Genomic DNA, 19425 nt, shown 5'->3' with positions numbered 1-19425 from the left:
CCCCCATATCCCCGCTCCCCCATATCCCCGCTCTCCTTATCCCCACTCCATATATCCCCGCCCCCCCATATCCCCGCCCCCCATATCCCCGCCCCCCCCATATCCCCGCCCCCCATATCCCCGCCCCCCCATATCCACGCCCCCCCCATATCCACGCCCCCCCATATCCCCGCCCCCCCATATCCCCGCCCCCCATATCCCCGCCCCCCATATCCCTGCCCCCCATATCCCCGCCCCCCCATATCCCCGCCCCCCCATATCCCCGCCCCCCCATATCCCCCACCCACCCCCATATCCCCGCCCCCCCATATCCCCGCCCCCCCATATCCCCGCCCCCCCATATCCCCACCCCCCCATATCCCCACCCCCCCATATCCCCTCCCCCCATATCCCCGCCCCCCCATATCCCCGCCCCCCCCATATCCCCGCCCCCCCATATCCCCGCCCCCCCATATCCCCGCCCCCCATATCCCCGCCCCCCCATATCCCTGCCCCCATATCCCTGCCCCCCATATCCCTGCCCCCCATATCCCCGCCCCCCATATCCACGCCCCCCATATCCCCGCTCCCCCATATCCACCTTCCCCATATCTCCCTTCCCCCATAATCCCCCTTCCCCAAATCTCCCTTCCCCCATATCTCCCCATATACCCCTTCCCATATCCCTCTTCCCCAAAGCCCTCTTCCCCCATATCCCCCCTCCCCCCCATATCCCCACTCCCCCATATCCCCCTTCCCCATATCTCCCTTCCCCCATATCTCCCTTCCCCCATATCTCCCTTCCCCCATATCTCCCTTCCCCCATATCTCCCTTCCCCCATATCCCCCTTCCCCCATATCCCCCTTCCCCCATATCCCCCTTCCCCATATTCCCCTTCCCCCATATCCCCCTTCCCCCATATCCCCCTTCCCCCATATCCCCCTTCCCCCATATCCCCCTTCCCCCATATACCCCTTCCCCATATCTCCTTCCCCCATATCTCCCTTCCCCCATATCTCCCTTCCCCCATATCTCCCTTCCCCAATATCCCCCCTTCCCCATATCTCCCTTCCCCCATATATCCCTTCCCCAATATCCCCCCTTCCCCCATATCCCATATCCACACCACTGCTATCTCCTACACCCTCCATCATCGCAGAGACAGTCACCTCGGTTGGGCACTTTACCGATGAGACATCTGGGATACTAACTGGTGCGACCCAACAACACAGCTGTCACGTTACAGCAGGTGGAGGCAGGAGCAGCCGAGGCGCTGAGCGGTCGTAGGGCAGCCCGCCGCAGGCAACCATCTGCCGCCCAGATGTGTCCTGGGTTCCTGGAGTGACCACACCCACTCATAGACCCAATGCAGATACGGACCAAGCGATGACCGAAGTGGGTGACGGCCGGCTTGAGGCAGCTGCAGGCGAAGGTGGAGCAGTCCAGCCGCGTGCAGGAGCAGGTAGTGGTGCCGGTCATGCATGCCACCCAGGCTGACACCGCAGGGGTGGCGTCCGTGGTGGAGGCAATGGGTGCGACGGTGTCAGACATGGGTCGCAGGATGCAAGGTGCGGGGCTTTTGTGGCCCAGGACATGGCTGCCCTCTCGCAGGCAGCCATGAGCCAGAGCCAGCAGCAGATCACCGAGGCGCTCAACGCCGTGGCCCAGTCTTCACAGGCAATGGCCCTAGTCTCTGCCTGAGGGCATCAGCGCCATTGCCCAGGTACTGGCCGGCGTCGCCCTACAAAGACAGGGATGGCCAACTCCCTAAGCTCCATGGCTGCAAACTTGCAGACCCTTGTTGATACCAGGGCGGGCCTCCAGGACTGGCAGCGCCAGGTGTCGGGGGGGGGGGGGGGCATCGGTGGCCCAGTCCATTCGCATCCCTGACCCATGTAGAGGCCCGGGGGCCAACGGGCACCCCGAGGGACGAGGTGTTGGGGTCTGTTCCGGGTCCCCCTGTAGGGGAGGTCCCGGAACAACCTGACACCTCGGACTCCCCCCGTTGCCCCCCCCCCCCCCCCCCCCCCCCCCCTATCCCAGGTGCATCTGGTGGGCAACGGGCAGGACAGGCTGGCAGCTCGCCCTCCCAGTCGTCTGAGCCGCAGCCTGGCCCATCTGGGCCGGGGCCGCCCCAGGAAACGGCTGCCAAAGGGGTCCCTAATCACAGGGCAGAAATCACAGGAGTCCACCTCCAGTTCTGCTGTATCGTCTGGGGAACCACCTAGAGCTAGTCATAGGGCCTGTAAGGTCAAAAACTTAGACACTGAGTAAGTTTGCACGGGTGCAGGGCACAGATTAGTTCTGGGGCTAGGGCACGTGTATGAACTGTTTGTCATTAAAGTCACTTTTACTCTCTCCGATATGTGCGGGGTGTGGTGTGAGGTGAGTGCCAGTGGGTGTGTGAGGTGATAGAACGTCGGCCTCAGGTGAGTGGGCTCCCCCGAGTCCCCCTCGCCATAGCCCCGGGCAGATGATGGGACCGTGCGCAGGGACGGTCCGGGTGGAGGGTGGTACTGTGGCCATGGCTCAGACATTGTCCAACGATGTAGAGCCCAGAGCTCATCACAGGGCGGGTTGTCATCATCCTCCATGGCCTGCAATAGAGACGCTTTCAACGGCAGCGAAGCCCGTGCACAAGGAACTGGATGTAGCGGTCCGCAATGGTATATAGGGCGTCTGTCACTGCACGGATGCACCGGTGCGCCGATGCCTGCGAGATGCCGGACAGGTCCCCACTTGGCACCTGGAATGACTGCGTGGCATAGAGGTTCAGGGTCGCCGTAACCTTGACTGCCACGGGGAGAGGGTGTCCTACCCCAGTGCCATGCGGTGCCAGGTGTGTCATCAGGTCGCAGATGCGTGCCACGGGTTCCCGGTTCATCCGGAGTCGTCTACTGCATGCCCCCCCCCCCCCCCCCCCCGCACCCCCCTCCTCCCCGGCACCCAACCCCCCCCCCTTCACCCGGGCATGCGCCCTCCCCAACGCCCCCTCCTCCCCGGTACGCACCCTCCCAAAACCCCCGCCCCCCCCCTCTCCTCCCCTGTGCGCACCCTCCCCAAATCTCCCCCCCCCCGCCCCCCCCCCTCCTCCCCGGCATGCACCCTCGCCATCACTCGCCCTACCCAGCTCCCACCCCTCTCCACCCCGGCACACCCCCCCCACCCTCCTCCCCGGCACCAATCCTCCCCAAACCCCCTCCCCTGCACCCTCCACAACCCCCCCCCCCCCTCTCGTCCCCGGCAGCCCCCCCCCCAACCCCTTCCCTCTATTCCTTGGCACACCCCCTCCATCGCGCACCGGCCCCTCCATCGCGCACACCCCTCCATCGCGCCACCCCCTCCATCGTGCACCCCCTCCATCGCGCACCCTCTCCCTCCCTCCCTCTCCCTCCCCCCCCTCCCTCCCCCCTCCCTCCCCCCCTCCCCCCCTCCCCCCCTCCCTCCCCCCCCCTCCCTCCCCCCCACCCTCCCCCTCCCTCCCCCTCCCTCCCCCCCCCTCCCCCCTCCCTCCCCCTCCCTCCCCCCCTCCACCCTCCCTCCCCCCCCTCTCCCCCCCCCCTCCCTCCCCCCCTCCCTCCCTCCCTCCTCCCTCCCCCCCCTCCCCCTCCCTCCTCCCCCTCCCTCCTCCCCCTCCCCCCCCTCCTCCCCCCCTCCCCCCCTCCCTCCCTCGCCCCCTCCCTCCCTCTCCCCCTCCTCCCTCTCCCCCTCCCTCCCTCTCCCCCTCCCTCCCTCTCCCCCCTCCCTCCCTCTCCCCCTCCCTCCCTCTCCCCTCCCTCCCTCTCCCCTTCCCCCCTCTCCCCCTTCCCCCCTCTCCCCCTCTCCCTCCCTCCCCTCCCTCCCTCCCTCCCCCTCCCTCCCTCACTCCCCCTCCCTCCCTCCCCCCCTCCCCCCCTCCCTCCCTCCCTCCCCTCCCTCCCTCCCTCCACCCCCTCCCTCCCTCCCCTACACCCTCCCCCCCACCCCCCTCCCTCCCCCACCCCTCCCCCCACCCCCCCCTCCCTACCACCCACCCCCTCCCACCACCCACCCCTCCCCACCCCCCCTCCCTCCCCCCTCCCTCCCACACTCCCCCTCCCTCCACCCTCCCCCCTCCCACCCACCCTCCCCCCCCTCCCACCCTCCCCCTCCCTCCCTCCCTCCCCCTCCCTCCTCCCTCCCCCTCCCTCCCTCCCTCCCCCTCCCTCCCTCCCTCCCCCTCCCTCCCTCCCTCCCCCTCCCTCCCTCCCCCCCTCCCCCTCCCTCCCACCCCCCCTCCCCCCCTCCTCCCATCCCCCTCCCTCTCACTCCCTCCCTCCCTCCCTCCCTCCCCCTCCTCCCTCCCCCTCCCACCCTCCCCCCTCCCCTCCCTCCCCCCCTCCCCCTCCCTCCCTCCCCCCACCCTCCCCCCTCCCTCCCTCCCCCCTCCACCCCTCCCCCCTCCCCTCCCTCCCCCTCACCCTCCCTCCCCCTCCCTCCCTCCCCCTCCCACCCTCCCTCCCTCCCTCCCTCCTCACCCCTCACTCCCCCCTCCCTCCCTCACTCCCCCCTCCCTCCCTCACTCCCCCCCTCCCCCCTCCCTCCCTCCCTCCCTCCCACCCCCCCTCCCCCCCTCACTCCCCCCCTCCCTCCCTCCCTCCCCCCCTCCCCTCCTCCCTCCCCCCACCCTCCCTCCCCCCCCTCCCTCCCCCCCCTCCCCCCCCCCCCTCCCCCCCTCCCCCCCCACCTCCCCCCCTCCACCCCCCTCCCCCCCACCTCCCCCTCCCCCTCCCTCCGCCCCTCTCCCCCCCTCCCCCTCCCTCCCCCCTCCCCTCCCCCCCCTCCCCCCCTCCCCCTCCCTCCCCCTCCCCCCTCCCTCCCCCTCCCTCCCTCCCCCCCCTCCCCCTCCCTCCCCCCCCTCTTCCCCCCCTCCCCCTCCCTCCCCCCACCCCCTCCCCCCCCTCCCCCCTCCCCCTCCCTCCCCCCCCCACCCTCCCCCTCCCTCCCTCCCCCCCTCCCACCCTCCCTCCCTCCCTCCCTCCCTCCCCCTTCCTCCCTCCCTCCCCCTCCCCCTCCCCCTCTCCCTCCCCCTCCCTCCCTCACCCCCCTCCCTCCCTCCCTCCCCCTCCCTCCCTCCCTCCCCCTCCCCCCCTCCCTCCCCCTCTCCCTCCCCCTCCCCCTCTCCCTCCCCCACCCACCCTCCCTCCCCCCCTCCCTCCCCCCACCCTCCCTCCCCCCCCCCCCCCACCCACCCCCACCCTCCCCCACCCCACCCTTCCCACCCCCCCACCCCCACACCCACCCCCTCCCTCCCACCACCCCCTCCCACCCACCCACCCCCACCCACCCTCCCCCACCCTCCCACCCCCTCCCTCCCTCCCTCCCCCCCCCCCACCCACCCCCACCCCCCTCCCACCCCCCCCACCCTCCCCCACCCACCCCCCCCCACCCCCCCCCACCCCCCCACCCCCCCCACCCCCTCCCCCACCCCCCCCCCCCCCCCACCCCCACTCCCACCCCCACTCCCTCCCCACCCCCCTCCCCCACCCACCCTCCCCACCCACCCCCCCCTCCCCCCCCCCCACCCACCCCCCCTCCCCCCCCCCCCTCCCACCCCCACCCCCCCTCCCCCACCCTCCCTCCCCCCCACCCCCCCCCACCCTCCCCCACCCCCCCCCCCCCCCTCCCACCCCCCCCCCCCTCCCACCCCCCCCACCCCCCCCCCACCCACCCCCACCCCCCTCCCACCCCCACCCCCCTCCCACCCCCTCCCCCCACCCACCCCCTCCCCCCCCCCCCCCCTCCCCCTCCCCCACCCCCCACCCTCCCCCACCCCCTCCCCCCCACCCACCCCCACCCCCCCCCCCACCCTCCCCCTCCCCCTCCCTCCCCCTCCCCCCTCCCTCCCTCCCCCTCCCCCCTCCCACCCTCCCCCCTCCCCCCTCCCTCCCTCCCCCTCCCCCACCTCCCTCCCCACCCCCCCCTCCCTCCCCCTCCCCCTCCCTCCCACTCCCCCCTCCCACCCTACCCCTCCCCCCCACCCTCCCTCCCCCCTCCCCCCTCCCTCCCTCCCCCCTCCCTCCCTCCCCCTCCCCCTCCCTCCCCCCCTCCCCCCTCCCCCTCTCTCCCCCTCCCCAGCCCCGCTCTCCCCCTCCCCATCCCCTCTCTCTCCCTCCCCATCCCCTCTCTCCCCCTCCCCATCCCCTCTCTCCTCCCCTCCCCAGCCCCTCTCTCTCCCTCCCCAGCCCCTCTCTCTCCCTCCCCAGCCCCTCTCTCTCCCTCCCCAGCCCCTCTCTCTCCCTCCCCGTCCCTCCCCCCACACCCCCTCCCACCCCCTCCCACCCCTCCCACCCTCCCACCCTCCCACCCACCCTCCCCCCCCCCACCCCCTCCCCCACCCCCTCCCTCCCCCACCCCCTCCCACCCCCTCCCCCTCCCTCCCCCTCCCCCACCCCCACCCTCCCCCACCCCCACCCTCCCCCACCCCCTCCATCCCCCCACCCCCACCCACCCACCCCCTCCCACCCACCCACCCACCCCCACCCTCCCACCCTCCCTCCCCCTCCCTCCCACCCACCCTCCCCCACCCACCCACCCACCCCCTCCCTCCCACCCTCCCACCCACCCTCCCCCACCCCCCACCCACCCTCCACCCCCCACCCTCCCCCTCCCACCCCCTCCCACCCCCCTCCCTCCCCCTCCCCTCCCCCTCCCTCCCTCCCTCCCTCTCCCTCCCACCCTCCCCCTCCCTCCCTCCCCCTCCTCCCTCACCCTCCCTCCCCCTCCCTCCCTCTCCCTCCCTCCCCCTCCTCTCCCTCCCTCCCCCTCCCTCCCTCTCCCTCCCTCCCCCTCCCTCTCCCCCCCTCCCCCTCCCTCTCCCCCCCTCCCCCTCCCTCTCCCCCCCTCCCTCTCCCTCCCTCCCCCTCCCCCTCCCTCCCTCCCCCTCCCTCCCTCCCTCCCCCTCCCTCCCCCCTCCCCCCCTCCCTCCCCCTCCCTCCCCCCTCCCCCTCCCTCCCTCCCCCTCCCCCCCTCCCCCTCCCTCCCTCCCCCTCCCTCCCTCCTCCTCCCTCCCTCCCCCTCCCTCCCTCCTCCTCCCTCCCCCTCCCCCCTCCCTCCCTCCCTCCCTTCCCCCCTCCCCCCTCCCTCTCTCCCCTCCCCCCCTCCCTCCCTCCCCCCCCTCCCTCCCTCCCCCCCTCCCCCTCCCTCCCCCCTCCCTCCCCCCCTCCCCCTCCCTCCCTCTCCCTCCCTCCCTCCCCCATCCCCCTCCCTCCCCCCTTCCCCCTCCCCTCCCTCCTTCCCCCTCCCTCCCCTCCTTCCCCCTCCCTCCCTCCCCCTTCCCCCTCCCTCCCTCCCCCTTCCCCCTCCCTCCCTCCCCCTTCCCCCTCCCTCCCTCCCCTTCCCCCTCCCTCCCTCCCCTTCCCCCTCCCTCCCTCCCCCTTCCCCCTCCCTCCCTCCCCCTTCCCCCTCCCTCCCTCCCCCTTCCCCCTCCCTCCCTCCCCCTTCCCCCTCCCTCCCTCCCCCTTCCCCCTCCCTCCCTCCCCCTTCCCCCTCCCTCCCTCCCCCTTCCCCCTCCCTCCCTCCACCCCCTCCCCCTCCCCCTCACTCCACCCCCTCCCCCTCCCCCCCTCCCCCTCCCTCCCCCCCTCCCCCTCCCTCCCCCCTCCCCCTCCCTCCCCCTCCTCCCCTTCCCTCCCCCTCCCTCCCCCTCCCTCCCTCCCCCTCCCTCCCTCCCCCCTCCCCCTCCCTCCCCCTCCCTCCCCCTCCCTCCCCCTCCCTCCCCCTCCCTCCCCTCTCTCCCCCTCCCCTCCCCTCTCTCCCCCTCCCCAGCCCCTCTCCCTCCCTCCCCAGCCCCTCTCCCTCCCTCCCCAGCCCCTCTCCCTTCCTCCCCAGCCCCCTCACTCCCTCCCCAGCCCCTCCCTTCCTCCCCAGCCCCTCCCTTCCTCCCCAGCCCCTCCCTTCCTCCCCAGCCCCTCCCTTCCTCCCCAGCCCCTCCCTTCCTCCCCAGCCCCTCCCTTCCTCCCCAGCCCCTCCCTTCCTCCCCAGCCCCTCCCTCCCTAGCCCCAGCCCCTCCCTCCCTAGCCCCTCCCTCCCCCGCCCCTCTTTCCCTCCCCCGCCCCTCCCTCCCCCGCCCCTCCCTCCCCCGCCCCTCCCTCCCCAGCCCCCTCCTTCCTCAGCCCCTCCCTCCCTCCCAGCCCCTCCCTCCCTCCCAGCCCTTCCCTCCACCGGCCCCTCCTTCACCCGGCGCCTCCCCTCCCCCAGCGCCTCCCCTCCCCCAGCGCCTCCCCTCCCCCAGCGCCTCCCCTCCCCCAGCCTCTCCCTCCAGCCCCTCCCTCCCCCCTCCCCCCTGCCCCTCCCTCCCTCCCCTCTCCAATATAGTTGTTGGAATTTGAAGATTCTGAGGAAAAGGGTGAATAATTCCCCAATTTGTCAAAGTAAGACACAGATGCCTCAGCATATGGCAGAATTAATTGAAATGTTATAAATTTAAAAATGCAGGATGCCAAGGAAGGAAGGGAATAACAGCTGGCAATTTGTCAATAAATTTCATTAGTATCATATTGAATTTGTTGAAGTTTGACATATTTGATGCCCCTCAATTATCCATATTTATAGTTTGATTTATGGTTTGTACTTTGGCTTCATTGAGAACCATTGGGTAGTAATTGACACCTGCATCTTTTTGGTAGACAGTTCTTTCTTTGGTATGTATCATAAATTCTCTTTCTTCCCTTTGCCTTCCAGAATAATGATGCTGTCAGTGCTGAAACATACTGAAACACCAGTAAAATTCTGGTTCCTTAAGAACTACCTCTCGCCCACATTCAAGGTTTGTGGCAGAAAGGAATCAAATTCTAACATGGTTGGCAAGAGATAAGATATTTTGATCCATTTCTGGCTGATCCATAGGGCAGCACGGTAGCATTTTGGATAGCACAATTGCTTCTCAGCTCCAGGGTCCCAGGTTCGATTCCGGCTTGGGTCACTGTCTGTGCGGAGTCTGCACATCCTCCCCGTGTGTGCGTGGGTTTCCTCCGGATGCTCCGGTTTCCTCCCACAGTCCAAAGATGTGCAGGTTAGGTGGATTGGCCATGGTAAATTGCCCTTAGCGTCCAAAATTGCCCTTCGTGTTGGGTGGGGTTACTGGGTTATGGGGTTACTGGGTTATGGGGATAGGGTGGAGGTGTTGACCTTGGGTAGGGTGCTCTTTCCAAGAGCCGGTGCAGACTTGATGGGCTGAATGGCCTCCTTCTGCACTGTAAATTCTATGAATATTTAAGTATGTGTGTAGGAACTGAGTGGTCAAGCTTTGTCCCTTCCTCCCACACAAAGCCTTTTTAAATAATGGAACTGTGATTGCAAGTCCCTGATCTTTAGCAATCTGTTCTAAGTTTCGTAAAAATAACTAATTTCTGTTCCAACTACCTTTTTAAAAAACAAAATTCCAATTAAGGGTCAATTTAGCGTGGCCAATCCACCTTCCCTGCACATCTCTTGAGTTGTGGGGGTGAGACCCACGCAGACACCCTTGTGGGCACAACTTGTAAGTGATTAGGTGATTTTAAAACTACCTACAAATGTTTTGCATTGTGTTTAGCTCATATGCTGTTGTTAGGCATCTGGTGTCAAAATATTCCTTCATCTCTTCTGGTACTAGAACTAGAATTTTATGTTTACTAGTTGCACTAATGTGCGGCATAAATGTTCTCGCTAAAGCTGATGTGTTGACATTAAATTAGGCCTTTTATTTAACCCGCAAATGCTTTGAGATGATCCTTCATGTTTGAAATGGGAAGATTACCTTTGTCAGCCCTCCTATCTTCCAATTTGAATGTTAAAATTATTTAGCCAATAGATGTTCAAAAACAATAACAGCAAAATACTGCAGATGCTGGAAATTTGAAAAACAAACAGAAAATGCAGGAAAAATACAGGCCCGGCATCATCAATGGAGCAAGAAACAGAGTTAACGTTTAGAATCAAATATGACCCCTCTTCTAAATTGTTCCAGAGAACGGTTCCTGGTACACAGAGCCTTCAGTTCCGAAATAGAGTCATTGTGAACTCCAAGTATTAACTCTGTTCCTCTCTCCACACAGGCTGCCAGACCTGCCGAGCTCTTTCAGCACTTGCTGTTCAAAAATAATTCTATTATTGCTTTTGATTCTTCAATATTTCTTAACAATTTAGCACTGTAGTTTCCCCTCTCCCAAGGCATCACATTATAAGAAGTACTAGGATAAAAGCAAATTACTTTGACAAAGAGTCATCCTGACTCAAAACGTTAGCTCTGTTCCCTCGCCACAGTTGCTGTCAGACCTGCTGAGATTATCCAGCATTTTCTGTTTTTGTGCAAAAAATACTAGGTCTGCTAAGATATTAAATCCAAAGTACAGGCTGCATTTTTGAAAAATTGTTACAGCACACCCTAGCATGAAGGATTTACAAAGATTATTTCAGCTCTGTAGGACATGGCAAAGTATCTTGTGTGATTGTTGATGTGTTTGTGTCAAAGTAATGATTGGTACAATTTGCACCATTTTCTGAGAGCTACCGATGTTCATTTCTGTGTTCGGGTAGGAATTTATCCCACACATGGCAAAGAAATATGGTTTTCAATATGAACTGGTGCAGTACAAGTGGCCCAGGTGGCTCCATCAGCAGACTGAAAAGCAAAGAATAATTTGGGGCTACAAGATCCTCTTCCTGGATGTACTTTTCCCACTGGCTGTTGACAAGATCCTATTCGTGGATGCAGATCAGGTAAATATATTAAGATGTGCTGTTTCACATTACAAGTTGTATATATAACTTGCTGACAGCCATCTAGAATGTCTGAAGTTTGTGAGCTAGAAGTTTGTTGGGCTTTTCACTCAGGGCAGGTGGTAACTTTACAGTTTAAAAGGATTAGAGACCCTGTCAGCTACCCAAATACATGCATTTTCCAGCAATGATAATGTATTAACATGTCCCAAACACTCCATTGTAATGGTGGAGTGTAGATGGCATTAGGTACCCCACTACCACAAAATTGGGGTTGTTAAATTGCTTCCTTTTTCCATTCTTGTTGCAAGAGTCTAAATACTGAAGTATTTAACCATAGAACAGCCAAGTCCAACCGGCCTCCAGCACAGATTACTGGATTGCGTTCAGAGACAAAGATGTGGCTAATATACTCCTTCACCCAGAGGTGCTGAGACGAGTTAGATGCTCTATCTAAAGTTTGCTAGCTCACTACAGACTGGGTACTAAAACGCAGGTCTCTGATCTGTACATTGCAGCAGCTCAATACCTCGATTTAACCAATGGAGACATCAGGGGCGTCATTCTCCGACCCCCCACCGGGTCGGAGAATGGCCGTTGGCCGCCGTGAATCCCGCCCCCGCCGAAGTCTCCGCTCCCGGAGATTGGGCGGGGGCGGGAATCGGGCCGCGCCGGTTGGCGGGATCCCCCGCTGGATTCTCCGGCCCGGATGGGCCGAAGTCCCGCCCAGGAATTGCCTGTCCCGCCGACGTAAATCAAACCTGGTATTTACCGGCGGGACCAGGCGGCGTGGGCGGGCTCCGGGGTCCTGGGGGGGGCGCGGGGCGATCTGACCCCGGGGGGTGCCCCCACGGTGGCCTGGCCCGCGATCGGGGCCCACCGATCCGCGGGCGGGCCTGTGCCGTGGGGGCACTCTTTCCCTTCCGCCTCCGCTACGGCCTCCACCATAGCGGAGGCGGAAGAGACTCTCCCCACTGCGCATGCGCGGGAAACTGACAGCGGCCGCTGAAGCTCCCGCGCATGCGCCGCATTTCCGCGCCAGCTGGCGGGGAAACAAACGCCATTTCCGCCAGCTGGCGGGGCGGAAATCCCTCTGGCGTCGGCCTAGCTCCTCAATGTTGGGGCTAGGCCGCCAAAGTTGCGGAGCCTTCCGCACCTTTGGGCCGGCGCGATGCCCGTCTGATTGGCGCCAGTCGGCGGACATCCCGCCGTTGGGGGAGAATTTTGCCCCAGATGACTGTTGTAAGCTGTCTTGAATAGATGAAAATAGAGACCAATTCTATGGACAAGGCAAATGGTTAATACGATTTCCACCCCTTTTGTGTATAATTCTTTGAAAGGCATAAATGTAAAGTTCAATTAAAGAGCTTCCATTAGTGAATTATTTTAATAATTAGTCTTATTTTTCATCCAAATTGCTTTGGATTTGAATCCATATCACTGCGCACCATTATAATGCTCAGCACTAAAATTTACATTAAAGTAGCTTGTAGTTTGCTTATCTTTGCAGGTAATGACATTTTGCACACATTTTTCTGTGGAGAGGTAGATGCCGTAGTGGTACAGTAGCCGAAACAATCTGTTGAACCAGGAATAGGCCTATGGACAAGTGAAATAAATTTTGTATCATAAAAACAGACAAGTGATTCTAAGAATCTCAAAATGTAAAGTTGAAATCATGCTGGTAATTTTACTTGTGTCTGTATTTCTTCAGTTTATTAATCTTTCTCTGTTATATTTGACAGTTTAATTTAGTTATACTTTTAGGGTCATTAAGTTGCTGCAGCTAAAGTCGCAAAGTTCAATCCTCACTGAATCACAAAGTGATGAGATATATTGGCAGCTCCTGCTAGGAGTTGGAAAAATCCATTTGTCTGATAGTTTTCTTTTTCTCACAGATAGTGCGTGCTGACTTGAAGGAGCTGCGGGACTTGGACCTTGAAGGTGCTCCTTATGGGTATACTCCTTTCTGTGAAAGTCGCAAGGAAATGGATGGATATCGCTTCTGGAGGTCAGGTTACTGGGCGAATCACCTACAGGGAAGGAAGTACCACATAAGGTATAATTGTAACAACATTATAATTGAACATTTCTGTGTCTACCTTGTAGATACTTATTATTTTATCATAGACAAATATTTTATCATAGAATTTACAGTGCAGAAGGAGGCCATTCGGCCCATCGAGTCTGCACCGGCTTTTGGAAAGAGCACCCTACCCCAAGGTCAACACATCCACCCTATCCCCATAACCCAGTAACCCCACCCACCACTAAGGGCAATTTATCATGGCCAATCCACCTAACCTGAACATCTTTGGACTGGGAGGAAACCAGAGCACCCGGAGGAAACCCACGCACACACGGGGAGGATGTGCAGACTCCGCACAGACAGTGACCCAAGCCGGAATCGAACCTGGGACCCTGGAGCTGTGAAGCAATTGTGCTATCCACAATGCTACCGTGCAGCCCACTAATATATTATACTATTATATTATAAAGTTTTTTCACACACGTGCACCATCTGTTCTGTTCTTAATTCATTGGTTATAAAGTGCTTTGATACATTCTGAAATATAAAAGATATTAGTTGTAAATACATGCTGCCTGACCGGCTGAGTGTTTCCAGCAATTTTTATTTCCTTTATCTCATGTGTTTGTCACCATTCTCATTCTGAGTTTTAATTTTGAGGCTGGTTATCAAAGTGGACCCGTGCTACATGCTTGTGTGAACACCAAAGTGCTTGTCCCTGGGGGACTTGGCGCAATCAGTAAAACCAGAGTTGTGACACAGTGGGTTAGCCCTGATGCCTCACGGCGCCGAGGTCCCAGGTTCGATCCCAGCTCTGGGTCACTGTCAGTGTGGAGTTTGCACATTCTCCCCGTGCTTGCGTGGGTTTCGCTCCCACAACCCAAAGATGTGCAAGGTAGGTGGGTTGGCTACACTAAATTACCCCTTAATTGGAAAAAATGAATTGGGTACTCTAAATTTATTTTAAAAAAACAGAGTTGCGTACTTGCAGGACAACTACATGAGGTGCAGACTTTGACAGCAGCTTGCCACACCCACACTAGTTTAGAAGCCCGATATCCAGAGGATCTTTGTGCCTATATATTGGAGCATGCTGTCGATGTCAGAGTCACTGTTAATATTGCTTTAAAAGCATTTAAAGCTTTTCTCATCAAAACCTGTTTGTGCCACACATCATTTTGCAGGTTTCAATGGATGTAAATTTTCAAAGCATTCACAAAGCTGTTAAACCCATTTAGCACTTGACAGACTTCTTAACAATTCCTGCATGGCAGTGAGTGCTACTTTTGACTGCATCTAAGGCAGAAGAAAACATCTTTTTTACACTATTTTCTCATGTCACAGCATCTCAAAAGATGCCATCGAATGTATTCGTTTTGAGAAATGTGACTGTTGTTCCATGGGAAAATCTAATAGTGTGCCAACAATTTCCATAATACCAATGCAAGTTGTATTTGCAGCTTTCTCCAGTTCAGTCATCCCTGCAGACCACAAAGTGTAGATTGATGTCCATGAAACAATTCAGAACACTCTGTATTGGTTTGATATACTGGGAATTAGTTCTCTGAGATAGGTGAAGTGTTCAGCTGAGCTCCTTCAACAGATAGCTTTTCTGGAGATAGGTCTTGCTTCTGAACTTCTGAAGGTATATTGGGTCTCTGACATAAAGCATATCATCGAGGCCACCACTTTAAGTATACACATAACTTAAACGTACTTCTACCTGATTTGTTTTTTTACCCTTGGTGTATCTGAAACACTTGAGAATCTAGAATAATATTTTTGTTTAGTTAATTTTATTCTCAAACCTTAACCTTGATTTTTCTTTTTATTCCTTTATCAGTGAGGCTAATGACACTCAGGGGCAGCTGCGCAGTTAAACCTAATATTCGGCAAACTGTTGTCCAAGTTGTGCCAATCCGCTAACTTCTGTCTGTTGTGCGCAGCTAGTTGTTGACTGCGCAGCCTTTTTCACTTGCACGCATCGTAAAAGGGTCAGTGCTGGAAGCATCCCGTTCATTTTCTGCATAGCACATTCCTGACTGCTGCATGCAATGCACCGACGCAGCTTAGAACATTATTTCCCTGTAGTTTAACGCATATGTCAAGTTTCTGTCTACCTTATCTTAATGAACTGGGCGAAGTGAAGCTTGCTAAACTTCCTATCCATCATGTTCACCGGGGTTTAATCTTGCCAATTTCCCCTCTGTCCAAATTGCCTTATTCCACCGTTGAGCCTGTGGACTCTGTCAGCGTATTGGCTATCATTACCCTTCTCTACATTTCCTAAATTTTGTTCACTTGTGAACAGGGTCGTTGCCATCCATTGTTGTCAATGATTGCATCAATATCGTGGACTTGGCTGACGATACCTTCCTTCTAAATTATGCCTCCCTGCTGGTTACACCTTCCACACTTGCCCTACCAAGACTGTTGTATGGCGGTGTCGCTGTTATCAAATCACACCCACTTCTCCTCCTTTGAGCATCTTTGTTTCCCTTCCCACAGCCCACCTCACCATTTAAAATCCTCATTCTCTACTGCACTTCGAGGGCCATAAAACTTTTCCGACCAAAATATCTTGTCTGCTTATTTCCTTCAACTTCTGCACTGAGTGACTTCCAATCAATCCTTGGTGATTTTAATCTCCTACTCAGTTCATCATGCTGTCTCTACTCTTTTAATCTTTTCCTCATAAATACCCCAGTTCCCTTGACCTTGCCATTTCATGTGGCCTCACTACTTCCATTATGTCAGTGGTTGATAAAGCCATCTCTGGTAAATTCCTTGTATCACTCTCCACCAACATGTACCTTTCCCTTCTAACCCCATTTCCTTCTGTGTTTCCCCCCCGGAAGAACCTCCCTCCTGAATCACTTACAGCTCCATTTTCAGAATCCCAACTGCCTAGACTTTTGTCTTCCGATTAACTACATTTCTGCAGCTTCTGATCTGCTCAACCCTCACCTCCACCATTGATGTCCTAGGCTTCATTCAAACCATTACTCACTCTCTCACCCTGGCTAATCCCTCTGGTGCAGCCCCATCTCTGCTCCTCAAGTCAAAGTGGCGCAGACTTGAATGGATATGGAGGAAATCTGGCTTAGCCCTTCACTGCCAGACCTGGTTGATCTCATAAAGCTCTATTGGCTCTTGTTTTTGTTTGCCAAAACTGCTCATTATTCCAGAATCACCAGGAACAGAAAGATCATGCTGGAATGCAAAGATCATCCTTTGCTTCTGTTCTCTACTGCAGTCTGTCTTTAGTCTCTGTCTTCTTCACCTTCACCTCCAACAAGAAGTGCAAGGAGCTCGGGTGCATCCTTGCTACTAAGGATGAGTTTATCCAGTCAGCTGCATCTGCTGCTTTATTCCCTTTCCTAGTTCACTGTGTCAGTCTGAGGTCCGCTCCTGTCCCAGCCTAGAACTCTCATATTTCCCTAGTTTCTCTCCATCGTTCCTTGTGCTCTTTGAACCTATCTGGGCCACGGGTCCCACCTCCTGTTCCTTGATCCTGCTCCTACTAAACTGCTGACCACACCTTCCATTTCTGCCTCCTGTATTACTTGTTAACAGTTCCCTTTCCTCAGGTACTCTCTATTCCTCTCCTTCAAATCTGCCGATATCCCTCCTCAAAAATCAATGTGTGACCCCTTTATGCTTGAAAACTGTTCCATCTCCAGCTTCCATTTCCTCTCCAAGGTTTACCCAAAGCTGTGTCCATTTCTCTCAAGACTTGATGTCTGAATCCCTCTAATCAGGATTCTGCTGCAGTCACAGTATCACGTGGCTCTTAACAATGTGGCATATTACATCTTATGTAACTCTGATAAAGCTGTTACTGCTTCTTCTGGATTGGTTTGCAGCCATTACTCCCAAAATTGCTCCATCATCGTTCAAGTGCGTGAAACTGCAACCGCTTGGTTTTGTGCTTTATCCAGCCATAGCCGGAGAATCACCTACAGTGGCTTCTCTTCCCACTTTTGCATCATTCCATCTAGTGTGCTCCAAGGGTCAATTTTTGACCACCTTCTATTTCTCTCCTGCATTTTGTCCCTCAGCAATACCATTCAAAAACAGAGTCACTTTCCGCAATTATGTTGACAATACCCAGCTCTACTTCATCACCACCTTCCTCGATCTCTTCACTGTACCTCAAGTTCTCAGATTACGAGAAGAGCAGAAATTTTCTCCAGTTAAATATTGGAAAGACTGAAACTGTTGTCTTTGGTTGCCAGCAAAAGCTCTGATCCCTAACCACTGCTGGCTTAACAACTCTGTTGGCAATTTTCTGTTGCTCAGCCTGACTATTCGAAACCTTGGTATCATATTTGACCTTTAGGTGAGTTTCCGTCTAAACATCTGTGCCATCATCAAAACTGCTTATTTACACCTCTGTTAAATTGTCCAATTCCAACCTTGCCTCAGCTTATCCGTAGACTTGGTTGTTCCAATGTGCTCTTGTCTGGACTCCCATGTTCTATTCTCCACAAATGTGGGCTCATCCAAAACTCTGCTGCCCTGTGTCCTTACTTGCACCAAGTACCATTCACCACATGTTTCTGTGCTCACGAATCTGCATTAGATTCTAGTTGGCATAGAATCCCTACAGTGAAGAAGGAGGCTATTCAACCCATCTGAGACTGTACCGACCCTAGGAAAGAGTACCCAACCTAGCCCCATACCTCCACCCTATTCCCATAACCCAGTAACCCCACCTAACCTTTTTGGACACGAAAGGGCAATTTAGCATGGCTAATCCACCTAAACATCTTTAGATTGCGGGAGGAAACCCATGCAAACAAGGGTAGAAAGTACAAACTTCACACAGTCACCCGAGGCCGAAATTGAACCCTGGTCCCTGGTGCTGAGGCAGCAGTGCTAATCACTGAATGAATCATGCATCCCTTAGTGAATCATGCATCTCAATTTTAGCATTCTCATCTTTGTTTTCAAATCCCTCCATGGTTGCATCCCTCCCTATTTCTAGAATTTCTTCCTACCCTGCAACACTCTGAGATATTTGCATGTATCCAATTCCAGCCCCGTAAACATCCCTAATTTTAATTGTTGATAGATGGACCTTCAGCTGCTGAGGCCCTAAGGTCTGGAATTCCTGTCCCAAACGCGTCTGTCTCTCTCTACCTCCCTTTCCTCTTCAAAAATACTCAAACCCCACTCTTTTGACCAAGCTTTTGGTGTTCTACCCTAATAGTTCCTTGTGCCACTTGGTGTCAGTTATTTTTGATAATACTCCTGTGAAGGGTCACAGAAAGACAGGTTGTCTTGCCCATTATGGTCTTAACTACAAACTTAATGATAACAATTGCGTTCGCGAAGGTTCCATTCATTGTGACATTATTAGCTCACTCTTTCCCAAATTTCCCTACACAAATTTGTAAATACGCATTCATAAGTCTAATCTGTGATAGGTGCTGTTAACTGCCTTGCTACAGCAAAATAGTGTGTTGTCTATTGTTGAGTAATTGGACTCCATCTGTCCTCTTCAGTACAAGGTGCATATTTTGATGTGACATAGTTTCAAGCCAAAAGGTGTGCTGCAAAGGGGACATGAGAAGTTCTTCATTCTCTCTGAGGAAGAAAGGCCCAGAAAGCCGTGTCAGGGATTGGTGATTGCTACTGAATCACTTGATCTGGTTTGTTCTTTTTCCTCGGTCAAGGATAAAATGAAATGGAACTTCTTGTAATCATTTGCTATTGGGAATTAGTTTGCTGCTAAGCTGAACTCGATAGATAATGTTTTCAAAATATAACCTATTATTGTCCTCCCCCCATCAATGTGTTATAGACAATTACATAATGCTGTTCATATTCTGAAGACTTGCTAAAGCACTCTCTCAGTGAATTACATTTGAAGTGTAGTCAGTTTTATTCTGTAGGCAGATGTGACGGCTAGTTTTTCTACCTAAAGTTCCATAAAGAGCAAATGAACTAGAACATAGAACCTGCACTGCAGAAGGAGGCCATTCAGCCCATCGAGTCTGCACTGACCCATTTAAGCCCTAACTAGCAAGTCAATTGATTTTGGTTGTGTTGGATGACCTTTGTCTCTGACTGAACTGGAAGATTGTGTCTCAAATATACCTTATTCAAAAGACAGCAGCTCTGACCATGCATTGGTCCCACATTATTGCATTGAAGTATTCGCATCAATTACTTCCAAAGTCCTCAGGCGGAAATTAAATTCTCAACATGAAATGTGGCTTAATTTTTAAGTACTTTTTCCAAAGGACTGCACTGCCACCATGTGTCAATGGGCTGCACTGCTTAGTCTCTGTAAATCACAGTCTCCATCAGTCACAATGCCATTTTCCCCTGATTTGCAACCAATTTTTCAATACATTTTTGTTTTATTTATCTATGATAATTTTACGAAAAGGCAAAAGCACCAACTAGTTTTGAAGAATTGCTGAAACTTACCATATTGGCCTAAAGTGAAAGTAAATGTTATCACTATCAACAAAAAAAGACATCTGTATCAGGAGGAAGGTACTACAAATTGACCATAATTCTGAATGCATACTTCCGAAAAAGAATGTACTGACAGTTCATGTTGAGAAAGCTGAGTACAGTTCTGAAAAATAAACATCAACATTTTGCATGTTTTTCTTGAGAAAATGGCTATCTTTAGAACAATTGAGTCATTTTGATAACTTGTAGTCAAGTATAAATAGCA

The 19425-nt window shown here is 56.1% G+C and overlaps 1 protein-coding gene across 3 annotated transcripts in view; it reads left to right on the top strand.

The window, feature by feature from the left end:
- Nucleotides 1-19425, top strand: part of uggt1 (UDP-glucose glycoprotein glucosyltransferase 1) — a 220278-nt gene that overhangs the window by 170318 nt on the left and 30535 nt on the right. For all 3 annotated transcript variants that reach the window (XM_072474685.1, XM_072474684.1, XM_072474683.1), the window contains 3 exons: nucleotides 8681-8765; nucleotides 10517-10699; nucleotides 12598-12758. In XM_072474685.1, the coding sequence (XP_072330786.1) occupies nucleotides 8681-8765; nucleotides 10517-10699; nucleotides 12598-12758 (429 nt within the window). The remainder of the gene's footprint in view (nucleotides 1-8680; nucleotides 8766-10516; nucleotides 10700-12597; nucleotides 12759-19425) is intronic.

The sequence above is a fragment of the Scyliorhinus torazame genome, chromosome 14 (assembly GCF_047496885.1).
Source record: "Scyliorhinus torazame isolate Kashiwa2021f chromosome 14, sScyTor2.1, whole genome shotgun sequence".
Classification (NCBI taxonomy): Eukaryota; Metazoa; Chordata; class Chondrichthyes; order Carcharhiniformes; family Scyliorhinidae; genus Scyliorhinus; species Scyliorhinus torazame.
Note: the sequence above shows the minus strand (reverse complement) of the source record. Positions and strands in the feature narration are given on the sequence as shown.